This window comes from Coregonus lavaretus, assembly GCF_964263955.1.
Source record: "Coregonus lavaretus genome assembly, chromosome: 8".
In the NCBI taxonomy this organism is placed as follows: Eukaryota; Metazoa; Chordata; class Actinopteri; order Salmoniformes; family Salmonidae; genus Coregonus; species Coregonus lavaretus.
The window spans coordinates 29,212,264-29,236,943 of record NC_139995.1 but is presented as its reverse complement, the minus strand read 5'-3'; the positions used below and the strand labels follow the sequence as shown (position 1 = coordinate 29,236,943).

General features: G+C 42.8%; 1 protein-coding gene across 1 annotated transcript in view; it reads right to left on the bottom strand.

Moving 5' to 3' along the window:
* The window catches only part of LOC311133671 (cadherin EGF LAG seven-pass G-type receptor 2-like), a gene marked incomplete at both ends in the record, with an annotated part of 91,818 nt that overhangs the window by 48,323 nt on the left and 18,815 nt on the right, over positions 1-24,680 (bottom strand). The window contains one exon of the mRNA XM_084167204.1: positions 16,666-17,373. Coding sequence (XP_084023330.1) covers positions 16,666-17,373 — 708 coding nt within the window. The remainder of the gene's footprint in view (positions 1-16,665; positions 17,374-24,680) is intronic.

Genomic DNA, 24,680 nt, shown 5'->3' with positions numbered 1-24,680 from the left:
AATCACAGGATTCTCAGTCTAAGACAATTAAGGACCCCCTTTGTTTCACTACTGTTGTAGGGTGCATTCATTCCTTCATTCATGTATTTATTCATTCAACTGCAAGGTTGTTGTGCTCATTATGGATTACACTTTGATAAGATGTGAATTAAAACATGTTATCCTATGCTGACTGTACTGTTACAGAAGAACAGTCACTTTGCTCTGGTGAACCATGACAATGTGTTGCCGTTTTCTTGTTGATGGCGCTTGGGGACAATTGGCTACTGCTAGCCACCCAGAAACAGAAAAAAACTATAGCTGCATGAGTCGTGTGGAAATTAATCAGCGAATTGCCTCGGGCAACACGTTACTTCTGTCTCTTTAAACAAATGAGGGGAAGATGGGACATTTAGTCATAGCTTGATGTGGTCAAATATTGCTGCAGCCAACACTGGGCTATTGTAGGAAAGTGGGACACTGGGATAGTAGTCTACTTCCTCTAAAGTCACCTTGGGCTCTACAGTGGCCTTATTCTCACTGAGGAGGCTTCAAAGTTAAATGTTCTGTATTACAGAGTTATAATTGCACGCCACATCAAAAGAGAAGTATTATTTTTAATGCAGAAATTAAGGGGAAAGGGGCTATCCGTTTTTTGATTCAGTTACTAAGAAACCTATATGCAATCCTCTTACACTCAAACCGGAAATATTTTAATATTCTGTTTACCCCAAAATACCTTCCAGCACAGCTACACATGCTACTCTAGTGGATATATCCCAATTTAGGTGTCTATAAAACATACAGAAGCCAGTAATAGACATTAGTGAGCATCCGGTCTCCGCCTGAGTCTGTTCTGTTGTCTGTTCTGTTGTCTATATGGTAACCTGAGAATAAACAGAGCCAGTTTTTTCTGTCAGGCATCCCTCTGGGACGCCCACCCGCCACAGGTGCAGGGTCCTGGAACAACAGCTCTGGGTTGCTAGGTGAACTGAGCCATGTGACAATGGGAGGAGCTTGCCAGAGAGTCACTATTCCAGAGAACACCCCAATCAATTATTTAGAAAGCATTTCCTCCGCTCTAGTTGCACCCCTTCAGATCCCCCCCCTCCCCCCGTTCCTCCCCAACTTTCTGTTTACTGCCAGCATGAAACACTAAGGCTGTCAAAATGTGCAGGGACCCTGGAAATGGTGCCGCTCGGTTTTAGGGAGGAGGAGATGCTCTGCTGTTGTGAGTCCACACACGTGACGGTCATGGAATTTTGAATGACGGTAATTGGCCAGCCAAATGACCAGTCTCCGTAATAACCGTTAGAATAGCAAAAAATAAAAATAAACATCTCCTTTCCTCCACTCCTGACTACATGTGATGCCATAGAAATAGAATGAATAGAACGGGAGAATGAGTGGACTGGTGGGCATTGGGAGTGAACTTGGGGCCATATAAATTCCTCAATGCGGAGAAGGAGGACGGAATCACGGAATCCAGACATTAAAATGGAATTCAACAACATCGGTATTCAAAAATGTATTGAACTTTAGTAGGAAATCAAATAAATGTATTGAACTTATTAGAAAATTCAGTGCCTTCAGAAAGTATTCACACCCCTCGACTTTTCCCACTTTGTTGTTACAGCCTGAATTGTTAGGTGTAAAATTGTGTGACTAAGATCTCCTCAACAAAAACTTTAAAATGAATGACACATTTCTTGAGTTATCATAATTTATTAATTTCAGACTATTTTGAGGAAGTGTGTACTGGCTACGACGTCTCAAGATGGACAAACAGTACTATTGCCGCTTTTTTCTCGTTTTTCAAGCAAAGGTCTTTTAAGGGAGTATGCGAGCTAACCCGTTTGGTTCACCGAAGCATGTGGAAGGCTTAACACTCACATCATATCTACTTACACAGATGAGGGATCTGGAGACACATCTCCAACCACCATATATCAAAACTGAGTTGACAAGGCATTCAGATAAAAAAAATGAGGTTCTGTCCAGACATCCAAAAAAGTATTTTCTATGCAACAAAGAATGTGCAGGGGGATTAAAAGCTGTGCTGTAACTAACTCCTCCTGCGGAGACTCCTCTACAGACCTCCTAAAGTGGAAAGGGTGTTTCTGTGCTGCTAGGTAACTGAAACGCATGGTCTCCTCTCCTAAATGAAACAGAGTGCTATAGAGTCCTCATATCGGCACAGTCTCTCCCTCAGGATATGCTGAAGGCAGAGAGGAAGGCAGTTAAAAGAACTCAACGCTGGGTCGACCCACTCAACAGGGCTTACTTAACAAACATACTGTCAGTCTGCTGTGAGAATACACTTGACATGTACACTGAGTGTACAAAACATTAAGGACACCTTCCTAATATTGAGTTGCACCCCCCACCCCCCCATTTTGCCCTCAGAACAGCCTCAATTCGTCGGGGCATGGACTCTACAAGGTGTCGAAAGTGCTCCACAGGGATGCTGGCCCATGTTGACTCCAATGCTTCCCACAGTTGTGTCAAGTCGGATGGATGTCCTTTGGGTGGTGGACCATTCTTGATACACACGGGAAACTGTTGTGCGTGAAAAACCCAGCAACGTTGCAGTTCTTGACACAAATCAGTGCGCCTGGCACATACTACCATACCCCGTTCAAAGGCACTTACATCTTTCACCCACAAATCAGTGCGCCTGGCACATACTACCATACCCCGTTCAAAGGCACTTACATCTTTCACCCTCTGAATGTCACACATACACAATCCATGTCTCAATTGTCTCAAGGCTTAAACATCCTTCTTTAACTGGCCTCCTCCCCTTCATCTACACTGATTTAAGTGGATTTAACAGGTGACATCAATAAGTCACTATCATGGAAAGAGCAGGTGTCCTTAATGTTTTGTACACTCAGTGTAATCAGGCAGGGGTGAATCAAGTCCATGTAGAAAAATATTCTATATCTCACCCACTGATTCCACTCACTAGTACTGAAGGTGACAGAGTGGCATAATTGTGATCCCACTGGTCAAACCCATCGTAGCATAACTCAGGTGTTGCACCTGGACCAGATAACAGGCTAACATGAGGCAAGAATGATGGGGCTGCTTTTTATAACTACCTAGACCAGAGGTGAGGGACTAAAACAGATACATTCAGTAGCAGTATCTAATATCTCACAAAACACAATCTATGATCACAAGCCGATTTTTGCCCCATTCAGAGCCTGCAGCAGCCGTTGGGGTAATTTTGAAAGGTTTCCATGAGGCATTCCTACATGCTTTGATCCTTTAGTTGATTAATACGACTTCAAACACTGAATTATAAAGCTCTCAGCATGTTTGTACTGTAGGCTACTGATAGAACTAAGTACACAACATATAGAATTGCTTGATCAAAGAAAAATAGTCTGCTACAACAGCCTTGTTGTGTGGAGCCTCTTTTCATATGGGGCAGTGTGTTTAGCAATACACTATATATACAAAAGTATGTGGACACCCCTTCAAATTAGTGGATTCGGCTATTTCAACCACACCCGTTGCTGACAGGTGTATAAAATCGAGCACACAGCCATGCAATCTCCATAGACAAACATTGGCAGCAGAATGGCCTTACTGAAGAGCTCAGTGACGTTCCACGTGACACCGTCATAGGATGCCACCTTTCCAACAAGTCAGTTGGTCAAATTTCTGCCCTGTTAGCGCTGCCCCGGATAACTGTAAGTACTGTTATTGTGAAGTGGAAACGTCTAGGAGCAACAACGGCTCAGCCGTGAAGTGGTAGGCCACACAAGCTCACAGAACGGGACCGCCGAGTGCTGAAGCGCGTAGCGCGTGAAAATCGTCTGTCTTCGGTTGCAACACTCACTATCGAGTTCCAAACTGCCTCTGGAAGCAACGTCAGCACAATAAATGTTTGTCGGGAGCTTCATGAAATGGGTTTCCATGGCCGAGCAGCAGCACACAAGCCTAAGATCACCATGCGCAATGCCAAGTGTCGGCTGGAGTGGTGTAAAGCTCGCCGCCATTGGACTCTGAAGCAGTGGAAACACGTTCTCTGGAGTGATGAATCATGCTTCACCATCTGGCAGTCCAACGGACAAATTTGGGTTTGGCGGATGCCAGGAGAACGCTACCTGCCCGAATGCATAGTGCCAACTGTAAAGTTAGGTGGAGGAAGAATATTGGTCTGGGGCTGTTCTTCATTGTTCGGATAGGCCCCTTAGTTCCAGTGAAGGGAAATCTTAACGCTACAGCATACAATTACATTCTAGATGATTCTGTGCTTCCAACTTCGTGGCAACAGTTTGGGGAAGGCCCTTTCCTGTTTCAGCATGACAATGCCCCCATGCACAAAGCGAGGTCCATACAGAAATAGTTTGTCGAAATCGGTGTGGAAGAACTTGACTGGCCTGCACAGAGCCCTGACCTCAACCCCATCGAACACCTTTGGGATGAATTGGAACGCTGAATGCGAGCCAGGCCTAATCGCCCAACATCAGTGCCCGACCTCACTAATGCTCTTGTGGCTGAATGGTCGCAAGTCCCTGCGGCAATGTTCCAACATCTAGAGGAAAGCCTTCCCAGAAAAGTGGAGGCTGTTATAGCAGCAAAGGGGGGACCAACTCCATATTAATGCCCATGATTTTGGAATGAGATGTTCAACGACCATGTGTCCATATACTTTTGACCATGCAGTGTAGTTTACAGTGCAGTATACTATATTGAGGTAGGGGCTGAGGAGATGGTGTATGAAACACTAAAAGGTTGAGGCTAAAAGTTGTTGATTTATTTAACCTTTATTTAAGCAGGTACAGTGCCTTGCAAAAGTATTCATCCCCCTTGGCGTTTTTCCTATTTTGTTGCATTACAACCTGTAATTTAAATGGATTTTTATTTGGATTTCATGTAATGGACATACACAAAATAGTCCAAATTGGTGAAGTGAAATGAAAAAAATAACTTATACAAAATAAATAACGGAAAAGTGGTGCGTGCATATGTATTCACCCCCTTTGCTATGAAGCCCCTAAATAAGATCTGGTGCAACCAATTACCTTCAGAAGTCACATAATTAGTTAAATAAAGTCCACCTGTGTGCAATCTAAGTGTCACATGATCTGTCACATGATCTCAGTATATATACACCTGTTCTGAAAGGCCCCAGACTCTGCAACACCACTAAGCAAGGGGCACCACCAAGCAAGCAGAACTGGTCAGAATTGAAGGAATGATGGATGGCGCTAAATACATGGAAATTCTTGAGGGAAACCTGTTTCAGTCTTCCAGAGATTTGAGACTGGGACGGAGGTTCACCTTCCAGCAGGACAATGACCCTAAGTATACTGCTAAAGCAACACTTGAGTGGTTTAAGGGGAAAATTGAAATGTCTTGGAATGGCCTAGTCAAAGCCCAGACCTCAATCCAATTGAGAATCTGTGGTATGACTTAAAGATTGCTGTACACCAGCGGAACCCATCCAACTTGATGGAGCTGGAGCAGTTTTGCCTTGAAGAATGGGCATAAATCCCTGTGGCTAGATGTGCCAAGCATATAAAGACATACCCAAAGAGACTTGCAGCTGTAATTGTTGAATAGTTATGCATGTTCAAGTTTTCAGTTTTTTTGTCTTATTTCTTGTTTGTTTCACCCCAAAAAATATTTTGCATCTTCAAAGTGGTAGGCATGTTGTGTAAATCAAATGATACAAACCCTCAAAAAAACAATTTTAATTCCAGGTTGTAAGGCAACAAAATTGGAAAAATCCTAAGGTGGGTGAATACTTTCACTTTGAGAACACATTCTCTTTTACAATAACGACCTGATGTATGCAATATTGATGCATGGGTCAGCTGTTTGTTCATCCACACCCAACCACAATTGCTAATAACCCATCCGTAACCGCCCGACTATATGTGATAAAGTGAAAATATGAGGCCCGCACCTGACCATAACCTGCAAATATAGAAAATGTGCTGTACAGTCAGAGATGGCGGAACAATTTTTTGACAGGTCTTTTTAGATAGGCCTATGTTTCTGCATATAATTTCTGACATCTTGGTAGGCTATTTCTTAGTCAAGATGCAGCTTCTCTTCTGTCATTACTTGTTGCCTTAGAAGACTAAATAAACCCTTGCTCACCAGAATAATGTCAAATCGATAGCATGAACACTTCAATCTAGTTGACATTGGTAAAGTTTGCTTTCCCTTTCCTCTTTCATTTCTGCTTCTCTGGTGCAGCAAAGACGTTTAGGGACTGGGAAGAAAATGCACTAACTAAAAAAACTGGAATGATTTTCCATGCAAAATTGACATCCAGGAAATTAAAAGCTGTTAAACAACCCAACGTGTTTTTGATAAGATTGCAGTTTGTTTTAGATGCATATTGTATGTGGTTGAAATACTATGAGCATTTACAATGCTGATAAAGATAGCACCTTTACAGAAGGCCTCTAACCGCGCATTCATTCTCTCAAGGTGCTGAAAGAAATTATATTTCTCCACTCCTGTTCCCAAGTCAAAATTTACATTTGGTGTATCGTTTTACTGCAAGAAATGCTTAATACTGCAGGAGTTAATATTATATTAGGCTATGTCAGGGATCATCAACTAGATTCAACAGCGGGACGATTTATTCTGGAGCGGATGGTGAGGGGCCGGAACATAATTACAAATCATTTGTGGACTGCAAATTGACAGCAAGAAGCCCAAAACAGACATAATATTTGACTAAAACATAATTTCAAACCTTGCTTACATTTGTATACTATCAAATACTTTATATCTCTATATTGTGCGTGGGAATACTTTGGAACAGATTTCTCAAATTAAAATCACTTGGAGCTGATTTGCTGGTGTTGTTACAGTCTTGTTCCAAAGTATTCAGAAAACTTGGGGTGCCAAATAAAAATCAACCACTGGCTGCCAGTTGGGGAACCCTGGGCTATGTGATAGGTTATAGACCTACAGTGAGTGTCCATATTTCAGTTAGGCTAATATTCCATTTAACCCATCTGAACAGTAGGGCCTACAGTTCCCTTGAGTCCCCACCACACAATGGTCGCACATAACATAGTAGTGCTATCATCCGCTTTGACCACTTCACCAAATCTTTCCCAAACAGACTACTGTTCTGGCCCTCCCTTCTATTTATTTTCATCACTCAATTTCGCAGCTTTTCTCTTACTGAATTTAACCCCGACATTGTCCTTTTTGCCTCAGTGGATTGACGTAAACTTTTTCTACCCAAGTTCCCAAAAGCATTTGGCAATTGGTGTGTATTTGGCACGCTACAGTTAGGCCCTAAGGCTGCGCGCTAAAGATGGATCGAAATTTACAGAATGGTTACCTGGAGGAAAATAGAGGGTCATGCTTTTTAAAATCTAGTCCAGGGGAGTAAATATTTCTCAGTGTTTTAGAATTAGTTGCTTATTGAGCTATATCTCGATGTGTGCCCCTCATCTCTGATTCTCCGCTGGGCACGCAATATCAAGTGTGCCTATTGGCCATTTAGTGTGGTCTCAATCTAATGATCAATAGCCGATAGGCTACATGCTACGAAGTGCATGCTCAGAGAATCACAGAGCAAATGTATATTTATAAGATAGCTGCTGAGATGGTGTAAATACAACTAGGTTGCAATACACACTGCAATGAATATCCCACCCCTAAACCCGGCCTGCTCTGGCTGATAAAAAAAATAAAATGGTATGGTGCCTATCCAATGGCTGTGCTGTGTAGGCCTACCGTGGCAGTCATGGCCGGCGCCAGAACTAATCAGTTAAAGTGTGGCAGTTATGATTATTTTTATACACACATTTTCGTGGAACAGTTTCATTTGATTAATAACGTTTTCGTTAATCAAAATTATTGTCACTTGGTTAATCATAAAATCTTAATTTAAATGATAATTTAAAAGTTCAAATTCAACTAATGCTAGAGCGCCAGCCTTTGCCATATGGACACATTGATACACCGTGATCCAATTGGCGGCTAAAGAAATTAGCGCATGGAACTCAGAGGCCAATGCAGCAGTAGGCCTATTTAAAAAAAAAAATACTTTATTTAACTAGGCAAGTCAGTTAAAAACAAATTATTATTAACAATGACGGCCTACCCCGGCCAAACCCTGACGACGCTGGGCCAATTGTGCGCTGCCCTATGGGACTCCCAATCACAGCCAGATTGTGATACAGCTTGGAATCGAACCAGGGTCTGTAGTGACGCCTCTAGCACTGAAATGCATTGCCTTAGACCGCTGCGCCACTTGGAAACCCTGTAACTCCCATCGTCAACTAAGTAAAATACATAGGCCTAAAGCCAACAAATAAAAAAGTCTAAAATTTCCTGATGAAAATTCAGGTTGTTTCAATCGCTTTAATCTCTCGACTTCGCATGTCTGCCTCCCTTTCTATCTATCTTGAGCTATCGCTAGTGAAGTGCAACATTGTATCAACTCAGGAGGTTGGTGTGCTCAGTCGCGCGCACTCCCTCAACATTATCAGGATAGAGAAACCACATGCATGCTCATTGCTCACATGGAGCTCACATGGAGCACACATGGAGCACTCCAAACGGGGATTAACAGTACATTTACTAGGCCTACTGGTTACATACAGTATGTAATGGGGAATTTATTAAAATAAACAATCAAAGGGCAAACAATTCACACACATCTCCTTCGTCTCAACATTTTAAATTATACTCAAGACACATTATCTTCACACATTTTAGATGCTTTTCACTTACAGCCGCAACTCAATAATCAGCTAGGCCTATTGCCACGCGCGCTTCCCAAATAGGTATAGGCATAGGCCTATGCACTTTACCAGCTATATATATAAAAAAAAGCAAATTATCATCTGTGGCTAAGTCAAGCTCTCTGGTAAAGTATTTTGAATGATTTTATTCAGACAGGAGTAATTATATAATTTTGGCAAAACATACATTTACTTTAGGGGAAGCCAGCATCCGAACAGTGCACAGTGCATCCACCAACTTGTCTTTCTAATTCGCAAGTGGCTGAAACCAGAGATCTGTATATAATGATGAGATGCTCATGTCGTTGTCCCAAAGGCGGGAATGCAGGCGTCAACCTTCGGTCTAAATATTATGCCCATAGAAACGCATTGGGTTTATTCAGGACCAGTGGCGGCTGGCCGATAGAGGGCGCTAGGGCGCCGCCCCCTTAAATAAAATTATTTTAAAAAATAAAATAAAAAATAAATAAAAATAATAATAATAATAATAAAAACATCAGTATGTCAATATTTGTGTGTTTGAAATATGGAATGCACACAGTAATATGTGTAAGATATGATAGAAAATCATATTCGCAACCTTTCCTCTGCCTGTCAAACGCCTCGTCAGCTCTGGGCGATACAGAAAGTGCCCCGAGGAGGCGGGTCTACGTAGCAGTTAAGCCAATTGCTAATTTAAGATATGAATGTATGACATAAAATGTAGCTAATCAGCGATTTTAATTCAAATCCAAGGAGGGCGATTATTTTATCGCCCCAAGCTCGCCCCTGATAAAATAAGGACCGGGCTCCAGTGGCGCCATTTTTACTAGACGACAATGGCGAGCGCAAACGTTACTCCTCCAAGACCCAACCCTAACTCGGTGAAATCTCTCCTCCAAGATCCGTTTGAGAGGAGAACTTTGTCAGATAAAGTTCGGGTGAAAGAGCTGGGCCCAGATCAACCTGACCTCTCAATCAGACAGCAGGCTAGCGAGAAAGGGAAGCAGTATATGCGCGGCTTCTCCCGTAGCTGGTACACCAGGAAGGCTTGGCTAGCTGGGTGCACTGATGCTAATGCTTTATTTTGCTTTCCGTGCTTGCTTTTTAAAACGACGGGGTCAGATTCAGCATGGACAGGTACCGGAGTGAGGGATATGAAGCACCTGTCAGAGAAGGTAAAGAAACATGAGAACACCAGGGCACACATGGACAACTCTGTAAAGCTAGCTGTATTAGGAAGGGTGAACATTGCTACGCAGCTGGATGACGGCCACAGGATTGCGGTGAGGAAACACAATGAGGAGGTGGATAAAAACAGGCACATTCTATCCAAAATTATCGATTGTGTGAAGTTCTGTGGGGCTTTTGAGTTGGCCTTGCGTGGGCACGAGGACACTGACTCCTCGGACAACCCCGGCATTTTCCGGGGCTTAGTGGATTTTGTTGCCTCCCTCGACAGTGTGCTGGAGGAGCACCTGAAGACAGCTACCGTTTTTAAGGGCACGTCAAAGACGATACAGAACGAGCTGTTGGACTGTATGCTGTCAGTGCTTAAGGATTACATCCTGGAGGAAGTAAAGAGTGCTGATTTTATCGCCATTCAAGCTGACGAGACGACTGACGTTTCCACCCACTGCCAGTTGGTGCTTGTGATACGCTACATCGATGCTAAAAGTAACGTCCAAGAGCGTTTTTTCGAGTTCATTTTGATCGAGAACGCAACCGCCGACACCATCGCTACAGCGCTGCTGGAGAGGCTCAGCACCATACTCTCACATGGACAAAAGGCCAAACTTATTGCCCAGGCTTACGACGGAGCAAGTGTGATGAGGGGAGCCACCGGCGGAGTGCAGCGTAAAATAGTGGATGTGTACGAAAATGCGCACTACGTCCACTGCTATGCACATCAGCTGAACCTCATCATGCAGCAGGCTACTTCACGCATCCCCAGGATCGGCACTTTCTTTTCCGACCTTGCAGGATTTTCTGCTTTCTTCTCCAGGTCTCCCAAGCGAACCACCGTGCTTGACGAAGTGGTTGCGCATAGACTCCCCAGAGCCTCTACAACACGGTGGAACTTCCACAGTCGCGCTGTAAACACTGTGTACGAGTACAGGGATGACCTCCTAACGTGTTTCCAGACCATCAGAGACTCTGGGAACTTTGATGCCCCGACTGTCAGAGAGGCGGGGGGCTTTGTGAGGATGCTCGAAGACGAGGCTTTCTGTTTTTTCCTGGCACTGTTCCACAAGATCATGCCAAATGTGGACATGCTTTTCAGCCAGCTGCAGAAGAGGAACATCGACCCTGTCTTCATTAAAGCACTTGTCCAGAGGTTCACAGACAGCATGCTAACAATCAGGTAAATAACTATATTTACTATTGGCTGATAAAGATGTTGTTAGAAAGATGAATAGTTCACTTACAACAGTTTAAAAGCCTAAATGTGTCTGGTCATCAAAGTGAGTGATTATCATAGAGCCGTCACAATTATATTTGTTTTAGTATTTTAAAAGGAAAGAGAAGACACAATCAGACGTTGATAATAATGCAGGAAAGTACTACACAGTTTGTAATAATTATTCAGGTGTCCACCAGGTCAATTTCTAGAAGAGGCCTAGTTGTTATTGAAGATTAACTTTATTGCTAAGTGCACAGCAGAACAAAATGATGTTGCATCCCTCTCACAAATGTAATAGAAAAAGGCTTTAAAACGTAATAACATCAGTTAATTATGTACATCACAGGTTAAAAGCAGTTACTAGACATAGTTTGTGTGTATATACACACTATCTGTCTGTCTGTCTGTCTGTCTGTATATATATATATATATATATATATATAAAAGTCACTGGTTGTGTGTTGAGGGGGAATTACAGTGAGTTAAGAAGTCTGATTGCAAGTTATCAAATTAAACTTTATTTTTTGGACCCAGGGCCTCAATTCCCTCTTTGTGTGGGGACAGCGCATCTGACGAGCAGCAACAGCCCATCAAGCGACGGAGGATGCTGGGACCAGGAGAACAACAGAGGTTGGCTATAGAGGTAAGTTGTGATGTAATTGTCAGTGTTTCCCCCTAGAACTATTTTCAGGCCTGGTAGTATGTAGCCAAAACCCTGAACAATCAGCACCTTGGTAATCATATACTTGAGTTGGACATAGGCATGTGTCAGTCAGGATCACTTGCATCAAAATAGCTTAATTGCAAATTAAAGCTGATGATGTATCTTTTACAGGTATGTGATACCATCCTGAGTCATGCCAAAGAGAGGTTCTCCTTCACCCAGCACCTCATCAGCGCAACACTATTGCACGGAGAGTTGTTCCCACAACACAGTGTGAAGTTCCCCGATACAGCGCTTGAAACAACCGTGGAGGCGTACCCCATGTTGAACAAGGCCAAGCTCAAAACCGAACTGTCCCTCATCTATGAGAACAGTGAGTTCAAGGCTTGTAGTGGTGCAGTGCCCCTGTACCAGTTCTTCATGGAGAACAACCTTCAGAGCACTTTCACAGAGACTGCCAGCCTCCTCAAGATCCTCATCACCACACCCATGACAACTGCTGAGTCAGAAAGGTGCTTCTCTACACTGAAAAGGATCAAGACCTTCCTGAGAAACAGCATGACACAGGATCGCCTGAATGCTCTGGCCATGCTCTCCATGGAGAAGAAACTTGTCAGGGACATTCCTGACTTTAATCAAAGGGTCATTGAGAGGTTTGCCACTCAGAAGGACAGACGGGCAAAATTCCTGTACAAATAAGATGACAGACACACACACACAGAGCAGCTCTGGCCGCATGTTTCTTTGTATATAGTTGACCTTAGCATAAAAAATCCAGTTATATATGGTACTCTAGAAAGTCTTAATAGTGTCTTTGCTAATATTACTGTATATATGTTGTTTGTATCAATTAATTGTTGCAGTTCTGGAGCACATTAACAATTAGTCACATTTAGTATGATCATAAAATACTGTATGCTATTCTTCCAGTCAAAGGTTTGAGTTCATCCACTTGATATCCATTTCTATATTATACATCCTTTTATACAGTGTAAGATTTCCTATAAACTTTATAATAATTTCATGTTATTGTCCACTTTCCACTCTGTTCTGACAGCATGCCTGTTGCGTTGCCTGTTTACTACCAATGGTGAAAAGTTCACTTTAAATGCAAATGAAAGGCTTGGGTTTGTGTAATATGTTTTTGTGTAAGAATGCCTCAACTTTTTAATATTGGCATTAAATAATTACTGAATGTTTCACTGAGCACTGCTGTCCTGCAGTTTGTGTTAAAATATATCGCGATGGTTACAGGAAAAAAAAAGTATGGCACAGCCCCACCGAGAATATTTTTCACCAGCCGCCACTGTTCAGGACAGATTTAACGAGAGTGAGCCCACTCGCTTCGTCTCTTACTCTCTGTTGAAACTAGCGAGCGAAACAGCGCCGCTCTGTCTTACAATGTAGCCCATGTATCTAATGCTGTCTGGCCAAGTATGACATGCCATACTCCTTTTGTACATACAGCATCAGATACAGAGATGCTCGGATGATGCTCGGATGCGTCTTTCTGTCGGAGCGAGTCTTGGTCAAATAAATGATCAATATTTTATGTGGACAAGCAAGGAGGTACGGTAACGCTGGCCAAGTTGGCAGTTCAGGAGGAGAGTCAAAGGTTTTTCTGAAAATAATTGTTGATTAGGCCTAGTCCAAAACATTCACTCTTGCGTGTGGACTAGCCTATAGCCCATGTTCTGTTCAGTTTGAGAAGGACAGCGTGAAGATGAGAAGGAGGACCGGAGGTCAACTTCAATAGCTTACTTCTACTATAATAGATTTTATTAAAAACAATATGTTTCTTGCCCATGATGTATTTATCAGAGTTATTGACCTCACAATAAGGCAAATTCGAGTAACTTACACTAATACCATGCACTCTTTAAATAGCCTACCTCCATGTCAGTGAAGGGCTGTTAAATTAAAACCAAGACTCAAATTGAGGGGTTATGCGAGGGTATGCCATAGGCCTACCTTTTATTAAAGAAAATTACAAAAAGCACCCATTGTTAGCTTAAATAAAACGGATCCGATTATATAAAGTGATCTATAACAGCGATGCTTTATGCTCGAAACAAGCTGTAAAATACCCGAAAGACGGGACTCCGATACATATGGGAATATCATTGTTTCGCTTCTTTGACATTCAGAGGCTGAGCTAGAACCTTCTAAAGCTGAGGAGACAAAAACATGACTTTGCTTGGTAAGTAATATAATTCCCTAACGGTAGATAAAACGAATGAAAGAAAAACCTCAAATGTAGCCTATCGATATGAATTGCACAAGAATTCTACATTATGGATTTTTTATGTATTATTTTATATATTTTTTTAACCTGCTAGACCCCCACTCGCCCTTCATTCACAAAATATTTCATGGCCCTAAACCCCCCCCCCCCCCCGCAGATATAACCGCGGGGGCTGGGGGTTATTAGTTAACCCGCGCATCATTAGTATGCAAGTGTTTTCTGTCCATTTGTTCAGTTTCAAGACTGAGTCAGCCAGGCTTAATCATTCACTCTGTCCTTCCCAATGTGTGTAAAATTGATGGCTGCTCTGCTCTGTTATTTTTCTCGCTTTCCATCATACTGCCATCTGCCACCGCCCACGGGCCCCAGCAGCCCCCCCCCACACACACAGCAATTCAGCACTTACCTACCCACCCACATGGAGCAGGCAATTCAACACCTACACACACACTGCCTCTCTCTCTCACACACACACACACACACACACACACTCTCCCTCTCACACACCCACAACTCCCTCAAACACACACACAAGCACACAGCCAATTGAGCCCACACACTCTCTCGGCACAGTGGGACAGTGTCAAATCCAACAGTCAGTTAGGTTGAACAGCAGGAGCTGTAGATTACATCCAGGACAAACCTATCAACCCAGCCCTATCTTGGATAGATCTGAGAGGAGGCAGGTTGACTGCTCTCTCAGCCTTGTTTGAGCAAATATTAGAGCAAGCCTGAAAGGGTGATGCATACATCATAAATCATCAGCTAACACAGGTGTACTGTATGTCTGGATCATATTAATACTCTGATTACCCGGCAGGCAGGCCCAGTAGATTGAGTTGAACTGAGCTGGGCCGTAAAGGCGGTACAGAGGATCACTCTGCTCCTCCTACACCCGACACACAAGACACACCACGAACCGTCGTCCTCCACAGTTCAGCTCTCACACACCCACAGCAGTGCAGACCATGTGAAAGAGTGGTCCTCAGCCTGAACCTCAGCGACTAAGCCCACACAATCAATCACTCACACATACCCACTCACTAGCACAACATATTATGGTCTCCCACACTTGGAATGTGTGAGTAAGTCTTGCCAAGATTTGAACCATATAACAGAGTATGGTTTTAAACTGTACACACTGTTTATGCAATTGCGCCAACCCACTGGCCTAGAAGTGTCAACACTGATGTACTTGTATATGCAACCTCTTAAAAAGGATACCAGAAAAGATAACTGAATCCATTCTAGAGAATCCAACCACATTTCATGCTTTTATCTAACTAGAGCTGCAGTTAACTTCAAAGAACATACTGTATGTCCCTTAGGGAGAGAGCAGGGCTCGGGTGAAATTAAATTAACTCTCACACAACCCCATAACCCTTTGATAAAGCAGAGGGAAAAGACTCTGGTATTCGTTCATATTAGCATATTTTCATTCCCTTCCCTTTCTCCCCACCCTCTCTCATTCTACAACTCTCACCTTAAGCAGAGAGAAAGCAGATCATCTGATATTTTCAGGATATGCATAATATTTAGCGCAGTATAGGCATAATCTTTCCTCCCTAAATGTGCTTTAAGTGTACAAAAATAAGACTTTAAAAGCGAACCCATTTGAGATGGGGGCTGAGATAGTAATGAATACCATCAGAATACCGCCATCTTCCTCAGAGGCCACCAAATTTACACAGTATGTTTTGTTATACTTTATCCATCCCAGCTATTTTTTACCAGGGGGCATTGTTACAGGCAGGAGACACTCTCCCTCTTTCCATCTGTAGCCATCCATAATTCAGCACCTCCTTCCATTATTCCGCTCAGAGCTACTCTGCTGCTGACCGGCCAAATTGCTATTGTTTTACCCATTCAGACACACTCATCACTGTAATGCTACAAGATAGACCCCAGGAAGGCAATACCACACTCTAGTGCACCATGGACCTGGCTTGTCTTCATAGCACTCACATTGTAAGACCCTGTTAGCTCAACCAAGACAGAACGTGTTGGTGATCCAGACTTCCTCCCACACACACTTCCTTTATTTAAGTTCATAATCTCTCATTGATTCCTGCTGTATTGAGATGTATGTTGTTTTTTTACTTGTCAACTCACACACAGACTGCCCTTTTCATTCTCTCAGACAGACAATGGGGAAGGGTAGGAAGTATGAACAGTTAACAGGCTGGATCATGTTTAATGCAGTCCCGCCTCATTGGTCCAGGGATTATTAAATCAATAAATCATCACACTGCCTTTGTCCAGCTGAACGGGTGTCATCACTGTATAGGCCCTTAGCCAGGCTGTAACATGTCAGGGTCAATATATAGACCGGAGGGTAGGACGGAATGAATGAATGAATTAAATAATAAATGAATTAACGAGATCGTATACATCCATAGAATTTCCAATGGGACATTAGACATGAAAATTAACTTTATGGCCACTTGGCAAGAATAATGTTGATTCATATTCTCACTGTTGTGTCTATGACGGATATGAGGCCATTCACTAGAAATACAGGACATGCACACACATTCAAAATCATCTTTGGGGTTTTTATAACGGTTTGCTTTTTGTGAAACTTACGTCATCTACGAAGTGAAATTGCTTCATTTATTATTCAACATCAAATCAAGACAGAGAGGTTACTCACCTGTATAGTCATCGAGGCACTCGCAGGTGTAGCCTCCCTCCCTGTTGAGACACAGGCCATGGGTTCCACAGGGTTTGGAGTAGCACAGGTCAATCTCTGTCTCGCAGTAGTCTCCCGTGAAGCCGGTGGGGCAGCGGCAGCGCAGGCCGGCGATGGGGTGGATGGGCCGGAACAGGATGGTGTCGGACGCCACGAAGGGCGCCAGACTGTCGAACTTCAACACGGATACACACTTCATGTAGTTCTCGCAGGGCTCTCTCAGGCAGATGTTGTCATCGAAGGGCAGCACCTGCTGGGAGGAGATGCGGGCCAGCAGACTGCGGTTCAGGTACAACCTCTCCTGTAGCTCCTCAGAACCAAAGAACTCTGCCACTCCGTTGGCCCCTGCTGCCCCTCTGCCCACCCTTCCGCCCCCCCGGGGCCCCTCTCCTCCCCCACGCGGGCCCTCCCCGGACATGGCCACAGACAGGCTGACATTGAGGATGCGGGCGCTAACGTCTGTGTCATCCTGGATGTTGAACACTACAACATCCTCACGGTCAGCTGACAGCACGCGGGCCACGCCCTCCAAGAACTGGGACAATAGCTGGGACAGGAAGTGCTCCTGGGAGGTGTTGGCCAATCGCAGCGTGATGCTGTTGGATAGCATCTCGTCTGTGATGATGGTGACCTGGAGCAGACACTGGGCCGACACGGAGTGGATCCCATCTGACAGGAGAGGAAGAGGAGAGATGCAGGGGGCACAGTATTAATGCTTCAGAATCTGGATTTACATCACAAACAGTACTCACAGTGCCTTCAGAAAGTTCACAACCCTTGACTTTTTCTGAATTCAAAATGGATTAAATTGAGATATTTTGTCCCTGGGCTACACACACACAGTACCCCATAATGTCAAAGTGGAATTATGTTTTTCAACATTTTCACAAATTAATTTAAAAAATGAAAAACTGAAATGTCTTTAGTCAATAAGTATTCAACCGCTTTGGGTTGTAAAAATGTGCTTAATAAGTCACATAATAAGTTGCATGGACTCACTCTGTGTACAATAATAGTGTTTAACATGATTTTTGAATGACTACCTCATCTCTGTACCCCACACGTACAATTATATGTAAGGTCCCTCAGTCGAGCAGCGAATTTCAAACACAGATTCAACCACAAAGAAAAGGCAGGTTTTCCAATGCCTCGCATAGAAGATGGGTAAAAATTAATTACACTTTGGATGGTGTATCAATACACCCAGTCACTACAAAGATACATGCGTCCTTCCTAACTCAGTTGCTGGAGAGGAAGAAAACCGCTCTGGGATTTCACCATGAGGCCAATTGACTGTAAAACAGTTACAGAGTTTAATGGCTGTGATAGGAGAACTGAGGATGGATCAACAACATTGTAGTTACTTCACAATACTAATCTAACTGAACCAGGTTTTCCTCTAGGATTTTGTGCTTAGCTCCATTCCTTAACGATTACAAGCATACCCATAACATGATGCAGCCATCACAGAGTTAAAAGAAGCAAGCCTGTACAGAATAAAAATATTCCAAAACATGCATCCTGTTTGCAACAAGGCACTAAAGTAATACTGCAAAAAAAGTGACAAAGCAATTAACATTTTGTCCTGAATACAAAATGTTATGTTTGGCGCAAATCCAATACAACACATTACTGGAGTACCACTCTCCATATTTTCAAACATAGTGGTGGCTGCATCATGCTATGGGTATGCTTGTAATCGTCAAGGACTGGGGAGTTTTTCAGGATAAAAAAAAAAAATCTACGGAATGGAGCTAAGCACAGGCAAAATCCTAGAGGATAACCTGGTTCAGTCTGCTTTCCACCAGACACAGAGATAAATACACATTTCAGCAGGACAATAATCTAAAACACAAGGCCAAATATACACAATGTTCCCGAGTGGCCGAGTCACAGTTGACTTAAATCTACTTGAAATATGGCAAGACCTGAAAATGGTTGTCTAGCAATGATCAGCAATCAATTTGACAGAGCTTGAAGAATTTTGAAAATAATAAATGGGAAAATGTTGCACAATCCAGGTGTGGAAAACTCTTTTCAAGTATTTTTAAGCAAAAACTATAACTTGGCCACTCAGGAACATTCACCGTCTTCTTGGTAAGCAACTCCAGTGTAGATTTGGCCTTGTGTTTTAGGTTATTGTCCTGCTGAAAGGTGAATGCATCTCCCAGTGTTTGTTGGAAAGCAGACCAGGTTTTCCTCTAGGATTTTGCCTGATTTTGCCTTGCTCCATTCTGTTTATTTCTTATCCTGAAAAACTCCCCAGTCCTTAAATATTACAAGCATACCTATAACATGATGCAGCCACCCCTATAATGTGTTGTATTTGACCAAAACATAACATTTTGTATTCAGGACAAAATATTAATTGCTTTGCCACATTTTTGGCAGTATTACTTTAGTGCCTTGCTGCAAACAGGATGCATGTTTTGGAATATTTTTATTCTGTACAGGCTTCCTTCTTTTCACTCTGTCAATTAGGTTAGTATTGTGGAGTAACTACAATGTTGTTGATCCATCCTCAGGTTTCTCCTATCACAGCCATTAAACTCCAACTGTTACAGGGGCGGTTTCACGGACACAGATTAAACCTAATCCTAGACTAAATTGCACTTTTAAACTGGACTAACAAATCGCATTTCTCAGACATGGTTTAAAAGAATAGTCTCAGACTGGCCATAGTCTAGATTTAAAAAGTCCGATTTTCAGAAGAACGATTAGAGTTAATCTAGATCTGTGAAGGCTTGAATAAAACCTGGCCAGAGGCAGGTTTAACTTCAGATTAATGGATGTTGGCCCCCAGGTTGACCTTGGCAATGGAGGAAAATGGAATGATGATCAAAGAGCACCACCAAGGCCAGACAGAAGGGTGGTTATAGACAGGGGCAACCTACTGAATGATTTTGATGAAATCAATTTCCGTATGTAAATAGAAAATGCAGCTGACATTAGTTTACTTGAGCCAAGGATTTCACCTGACTCTTTTCGGGGAAGGCCCATCCCTTCTTCCCTACAAGTACTGATCACCTTGAGGTTTTTTAGCATCTGGAACCTTCCATAGTGAAACAGGAGATTTGTATGGTGTAAGTGAACCGACTGTATGCAGAATAGTCCACAAAGTCTGCAATGCTATAGGTGAACTGAAAGACAAATACATCAAGTTCCCAAATGCTGCTGCCCAAGCCAACTACAAGGTAGGGTTCTATGAATATTGGAACTTCCCTGGAGTCATTGGCTGTATAGATGGATGTCATATTCCCCTCAAGTGTCCCTCTACAGCAGATGCTGAGGAGTCCAGGAATCTTAAAAACTGGTTCTCAATAAATGTACAAAGTGTGTGTCCTCCCAATTTGCAGTTCTCCAACAGTGTTGCACGTGGGAAGGGGTAACATCAAGGATCTGCATCTTCATATCATGCTCTTCTTATAAATACATTAGTTTGCACCCATAAAATTCCATGGCCAGGTTCTCATGCATGCTCAGCCTCTTTGTATTTGTCCTCCGGCCCGGGTTAGTGACAATCTTCCCTCCTGGCTGCAGCAGATGTCCCCTCCAAGCTATGGTGATCATCTGCCTCTAGAAAATGATTACATTGCTGCATTAGAGAACATTATTTCTTCAAGAGTTGAGTTCATTACATAAGTTATTTTATGGGAGTGCAAGAGATGACTGACAACATTACATATTCCCTGCAGTACGGGGATGGCACATGCTGAGTGAATGTGTCCTACCAAATGAGGATTGGAACGGTCCCCAATGTGAACTGTCCAATATGTCACCCCTTCCAGGGGTTGCTGGCTATCAATGATCCCGGTCAACAAATACCCAAGCTCATCTGTTTCTGGTCTTACCAGTCTTGAAACGCTCCCTATGAGCAACAGCATATGTCTTTAAGTTGATTTGTATGTTTTTCCACAGAACCTCAGAAAGGCAAGACAATATAGAAATGATATTAGTAATTATGTATGACATTGTTTGTGTTACATTCCTGTCACACAAATACATTTATGCTCCACTGTGTTGTGTTACGCAAGAAAAATATCATTTCAAAGTGACTGAATTGTAAAAGTGGGCCAACCAATACAGTATCTTACCTGAAGTTGTTGTAGCGTCCTTTTGTTTACTTTTTCATTTGAGTTGAATTCATTACAAATGGTAGTCCAGGCATTCTTTTTCTTGTTTTCTGTTGATGAATCATGCTGTTTGTTCTTGATAATTAGGTGGTTTGACACAATTCGCTTCAAGAGTTTTTTTTTCAAAGTCACTGAAATTATTTTATCTCCGTCCATTGTTTGGTTTAGGTGACTTGCTCCAATTCAACACAATGCTTATGTACTAGTGTCCCATGCCTGGTTTGTGAAGCATCCTTAGGTCAGCACCAAGTGCACATCGTTAATCTAATCAGACTTCACAAAGATTAACTGGTTAGTCCTTACCTTAGTCTGGGACTCTGAAGTTAAGCAACGTCTTAGAAAGCCATTTTTAAAATCTGGATTAATTTAATTAGAATTAGCCTAGTCCTGACTTTAATTAAACTATGTACGCAAAAACACCCCTTAAAAGTCACCATTGGCTTCATGGTGAAATCCCTGAGCAGTTTCGTTCCTCTCCGGCAACTGAGTTAGGAAGGCCGCCTGTATCTTTGGCCGCCTGTATCTTTGAGTTAGGAAGTGACTAGGTGTATTGATACACCATACAAAGTGTCATCAATAACTTCACCATGCTCAAAGGGATATTCAATGTCTGCTTTTTGTATTATTACCCATCTACCAATAGGTGCCCTTCTTTGCGAGGCATTGGAAAACCTCCCTGGGCTTTGTTGTTGAATCTGTGTTTGAAATTCATTGCTCGACTAAGGGACCTTACAGATAATTGTGTGTGTGGGGTACAGAGATGAGGTAGTCATTTAACAATCATGTTAAACACTATTATTGCACACAGAGTCCATGCAACTTATTATGTGACTTGTTAAGCAAACTTTTACTCCTGAACTTATTTAGGCTTGCCATAACAAAGGGGTTGAATAATTAGACTCAAGACATTTCAGCTTTTCATTTTTTGAGTTCATGAATCATTAAAAGTTAGACAGCCAATCAGGCCCTCTCCGATATCATCCAACCATCTCTTCTCACCATCTCAAATAGACTCTGCGGTTGAGACATTTGTAAGGATCTGTTAGTAGACAATACATTAATACAAAGTATTACTGATGTTAAAGATGTTCTCTTTTACAGTATAATCCTGTCTCCTGTCTCCGTCTGTCTGGATCTCTTTACAGTCTATTACTGCCATATTTGGTTTGTGAAAATCAATAGATAAAGTTGTCAAAAAAAGATAAGAAACCAATCCTATTATTTCCTTAGTTATACATTCTATCTGCAGCGTTGTGTGTTTAAGGTCACCAGAGAGAGAGAGAGGTTCTATTTGTAGCATGTCGTCTCATCTCTGGCCTGTAGGCTTCTGTTTGCTCTGCTGTTGCTTGAAGGGCAAACACAAAACACGCCTAATCAAATCAAACCTGCCGTGAAAACAAGCCCCAGTCTCTTCCCCCTCGACAGTAATCAATAGTCTCTTTGTCTGGGAGCTCTGGATGTGGGCCAGGGAACAGAAACCCTCAGCTTATCTCTGTTGGAGGAGGAGAAAACCCAACCAACCACACAGACAAACAAACAGTCAGCAGCACTGTGGAAGCTACCAGATCCCAGGCTGGCGCAAGGCGTGTTTAAACACCCAGTGCCACAATGAGAGCGAGTGGGAAGAGCGAGAGAGAGGAGTAGAGAAGTGAGGAGCAGAGAGAAAGGAAAACTAAGCAGCATGTTTGACACGGCTTAAATCTTTCTGCTCCCAGTCAAGCCACCTCAGCACTGGAATGCTACAGGCCCAGAGCAGAGGGAATGGGAGCTGGAGGGAGGACTGGGAAGAAGGAACACTTCTCTCTCAGACACACATCTGTGTCATCTGTGCACACAGAAAGGCACTCGCACAGAAACAAATTGGTGAGGAGAACATGTCAGAGGGACATAAAAAAAATGGAGAACAGTCAGATGCTTTGGAAAAGAGGGGCAAAGCTGTGGCAAGGTGGTTCAATTTAACATTTAATCCCAGATTCCTCTTGGGAGATGAAAGTAGTGCCTTGGTGCCTCTTCCACACAGGCCTAGCTGTGTACATTGGCACACCTTGTATCAATCTTGAAATGGTAACTGCACAGTTAAACTGTCCAAGAGTTCAACTGAGCAAGCTTATACTACATCCTATCCTTCAAGTCAACATAGTGCCATCTTTATAATGACAGCACTGAGCAAATGCCACAGAGATCAAACTAATTCAGCCAACTCATCCTCACAAGTGGCAATTCAAATCTTGACATTTACATCCTGACTCATATGTTACGTCAGTCAGAAGACCTTCTGCAGCTTTGATGAGTTACATCATTGGAAAAGGAGAATGTAATATTTCGGTTACGTGAGATAATTAGCCTACTTAAGTCTGTATGCCTAGTTGCCTATATTATTTCAGAATTCACCATGATAATATAAAGCATGATGTGAACTCTAATAACGAGCCATGCATTTGAGGACTTTCTTCGCCATCAGGCAGTCATGTAGCCACTGATTTCCAAATGGAGCAAGAGACAGAAAAATAGGCAGAAAAATAGGAAAACAGAACACATGAGAGAAGGTTACACTATGTATCAGTAGAGCAGACATTCCCTTAATGATGTTCTCTGCCAAGTGGCATTCTTGGATCGAAGGCTTCGGCAGAGGTCCATGACAGACAAAGAGACTTGGAAACAGTATGCGAGGATAATCTGCTCTTTAAAAGAAACTAGACCGTCCTTCAAAGGGGTGCCTCTGTAGAGAAGGAAGCTCTGCTTTAGGAACGGGGGTAGTTGTTGGGAAAGGAGGGGGGGGGACAAGGTGCCAGCTCTGGAGTGTGACACCCCTGCAGGCCCTATGCCTCTGGGTGCCAGGAATGTGCTTAGCAGAGAAGTGAAGCCAGCGAGAGATGAAACACACACTGAGCCTGTATGAGCGCCAGGGCACCACAGTGTGTGTGTCAGGATGAAGACAGAGCATCTTCAGTAACCCAGCCCACCAGACTCTCAAAAGATTTAAGAGAGTGTACAGAATGTTAACTCCTCAGGGGTCGAGTTACCTAAAAATGTTTATGTAAAGCTAGCCCCTATCTATCATGTGATGATGTCAAAGCGTGAAATCCTTTTCTAATAGTGACAATATCCCCAATTCTGTTCTAACATACACAACATGACTTGATGTGATGGTTAACACACACTCAGACCTACACTGAACAAAAATATAAACACAACATGCAACAATTATATTGATTTTACTGAGTTACAGTTCATATGAGGAAATCAGTCAATTTAAAATGAATTCATTAGGCCTTAATCTATAGATTTCACATGACTGGGAATACAGATATGTATCTGTTGGTCACAGATACCTAAAAGTATTTTTGTGCATTCAAATTGCCATTGATAAAATGCAATCATGTTCGTTGTCTGTAGCTTATGCCTGCCCATACTATAACCCCACCGCCATCATGGGGCACTCTGTTCACAACGTTGACATCAGTAAACTGCTCGCCCACACAACGCCATACACGTGGTCTGCGGTTGTGAGGCCGGTTGGACGTACTGCCAAATTCTCTAAAACGACATTGGAGGTGGCTTATTGTAGAGAAATGAACATTCAATTCTCTGGCAACAGCTCTGGTGGACATTCCTGCAGTCAGCATGCCAATTGCACGCTCCCTCAAAACTTGAGACATCTGTGGCATTGTGTTGTGTGACAAAACTGCACATTTTAGAGTGGCCATTTATTGTCAACAGCACAAGGTGCACTTGTGTAATACTCATGCTGTTTAGTCAGCTTCTTGATATGCCACACCTGTCAGGTGGATGGATTATCTTGGCAAAGGAGAAATGCTCACTAACAGGGATGTAAACAAATGT